Source organism: Argentina silus, assembly GCF_951799395.1.
Source record: "Argentina silus genome assembly, chromosome: 10".
Classification (NCBI taxonomy): Eukaryota; Metazoa; Chordata; class Actinopteri; order Argentiniformes; family Argentinidae; genus Argentina; species Argentina silus.
The window spans coordinates 17,171,705-17,174,204 of NC_139664.1; the positions used below are offsets into that span (position 1 = coordinate 17,171,705).

Consider the following 2,500-nt stretch of genomic DNA (forward strand, 5'->3'; position numbering starts at 1 on the left):
CTTACATGTTTTAAGAGAGAAAAAAAAGGGGAGATATGGGTGTCGAGGGGGTCTTAAAGAGGTAGAAATAGCCACTCGGTCCATAATTCACAGCGTGATTCACAGATACAACAGGTTCACTTCAGTTACATGACTTCAAAATATCTAACCGAAGGCATATGGTCGAGTATCTACTTCAACGATTCGACGAGGGATCAAAGTGACTCGACTCAGATGTAAGGATGAGTCAGTTACGTTACAGAACACCAAACCCTTTTAATTCCTCTAATCAAGTAAACGAGAGGGGATGACATCAAACGCTCGTCATACGTCTCAGAAGAAGTGGGACTGAATATGCCGAGGTGAAGAGGAGGATCGGAGGAGGACAAGGAAGAATTGGAGAAAAGGAGACGGAGGGAAAGAGAGAGAAAGCTGCAGAGATTTGTTCGGTAAACAGTAGGGCTTCGTGGGGATAGATGAGGAGCTCAGAGGAGAGATCAGTAATCCCCTCTCTTGTTTTCAAGGCTTCCAGATGTGTGACCTCTCTCTCTCTCTCTCTCTCTCTCTGCCTGAGGATTGCGGCTGGGCTCTCCCTGCCTCCCTGTGTGTGTTTGTGAGTGTGTATGCGTGTGTGTGTGTGTGTGTGTGTGTGTGTGTGCATGTGTGTGTGTGTGTGTGTGTGTGTGTGTGTGTGTGTGTGTGTGTGTGTGTGTGTGTGTATGCGTGTGTGTGTGTGTATGCATGTGTGTGTGTGTATGCATGCATGTGTGTGTGTGTGTGTATGCATGCATGTGTGTGTGTGTGTGTATGCATGCATGCGTGTGTGTGTGTGTGTGTGTGTGTGTGTGTGTGTGTGTGTGTGTGTGTATGCATGCGTGTGTGTGTGTGTGTGTGTGTGTGTGTGTGTATGCATGCATGCGTGTGTGTGTGTGTGTGTGTGTGTGTGTGTGTGTGTATGTCAGTCTTACCGGTCCAGGTCGTCCTTCTTCATATCATAGTTCTTGAGGACCCTGAGCAGCTGGACGTCCTGGCTAATGAAGCAGGGGGGCAGCAGGCCGTGGATCCCCAGCTGGAGGCGCTCCTCCAGGGAGAACGCCATGCCCTGCGCGCACACACACACACACACACACACACACACACACACACACACACACACACACACACACACACACACACACACACAGAGAGAGAGGACAGATGTTAGGCTCTACACCACAGACCACTGTTACAGGAGGAGCACAGAGACACAAGGACAGCTGTTACACCATCATCCCACACACCACATATCAAGGCCACTTTGGCTAACCTCTAAAAAGTGTGTGATTGAAAAAGAAAGGATGTGCTTAACCTTGCACTGTGCTCTGAGCTCCAAACCCCAGCTCCAAACAGTTTCATGCGTTTTTCTTTGTTTTACTTGGATGGTGTTTTGATTTTGTTTCGTCTGTAACATTCTTTATTAGAATGGAGGAAGTCTCTAGAGAGGGTGTCTGTGGAATGGCATGCATATATTTCAAGCCCACTGCATCATCCAAAGACAGCCGTGCTTTATAACGGAAAACTCCAAATCTCATTACCTACTTAGGATGTCTCCTCCACAATCCAAACTATGACCTTCAGAGTCACCATGACCGGCTCAAACTGGCTGGAAACAGTCACATCTTCGTCAATCCTGTGCAAAAATACTGTACTTGAGTGAGGAGAACAGTATCCTGACTCACTGTTTGCTTTGGGAGGGGGGTCTCTCTCCTCAGAGATTGACCCCATTGGTGGATGGGTGTTCCGAGGGGCCGCTGTCTGCTGACACACTGGTGTGATGCGTACAAGCCCTGTCACAACACAGCTGAGGGGCCAGACCCTGTCAGAGCCTGCCTGCTCAGCCGCGACCCTTGACCTTTACCTTGACCCTCGCCCCTAGACAGAGGATCTCGATAAACACACATGTTTAACGTCAGGGTTGTGACCTCACACTCAGCCTGTGAACCTGCCAACGCCACGTGGCGACTAGGCTAGGCCCAGGTCGCCGCTAGGCTAGGCTAGGCTCCAGACACTGGGATAGAATGATTTATTAGAGGGAGTTGAAATCTGAATGTGAGCCAAGCTTAAAATGTTGAAATTATAACAAATCTGGCCAACCAATCATAAGAATTAAGATGTCAATATGGGCCCTCCATGCAATGTAAAACATATCTCAAGAGTCAATGTGCAATGCTAACCATTTCTATGATTCCAACCCTGTCCAGAGGGATGCTGTCTCTGTTCCACAGTGGGATCAGAGAGGGAGAGGCTGGGAGAGACTGACTGGGAGAGACTCTGTGAGGCTGGGAGAGACTTAAGGGAGACTCAGCGAGACTGTGTGAGACTCCGTGTGAGGCAGACACTCTGGCTGTGCTTGTTCTTCTCATAAAAGACAAGTCAGCTGAACCGTCTCCATCATCAACAAGCCAGCTACTGTTGCTCTGATCCGGGGACAGAAACACAGCTGTGGTGCAACTTCTGGGTTCTGGAAGGTTCTGGAAGGCAT

General features: G+C 49.0%; 1 protein-coding gene across 2 annotated transcripts in view; it reads right to left on the reverse strand.

Moving 5' to 3' along the window:
• Positions 1–2,500, reverse strand: part of me1 (malic enzyme 1, NADP(+)-dependent, cytosolic) — a 78,655-nt gene that overhangs the window by 54,383 nt on the left and 21,772 nt on the right. The window contains exon 2 of one of the 2 annotated variants that reach the window (XM_083678772.1): positions 948–1,081. The exons of the other annotated variant lie outside the window; for it this stretch is intronic. Coding sequence (XP_083534898.1) covers positions 948–1,081 — 134 coding nt within the window. The remainder of the gene's footprint in view (positions 1–947; positions 1,082–2,500) is intronic. 2 annotated transcript variants of the gene reach the window in all.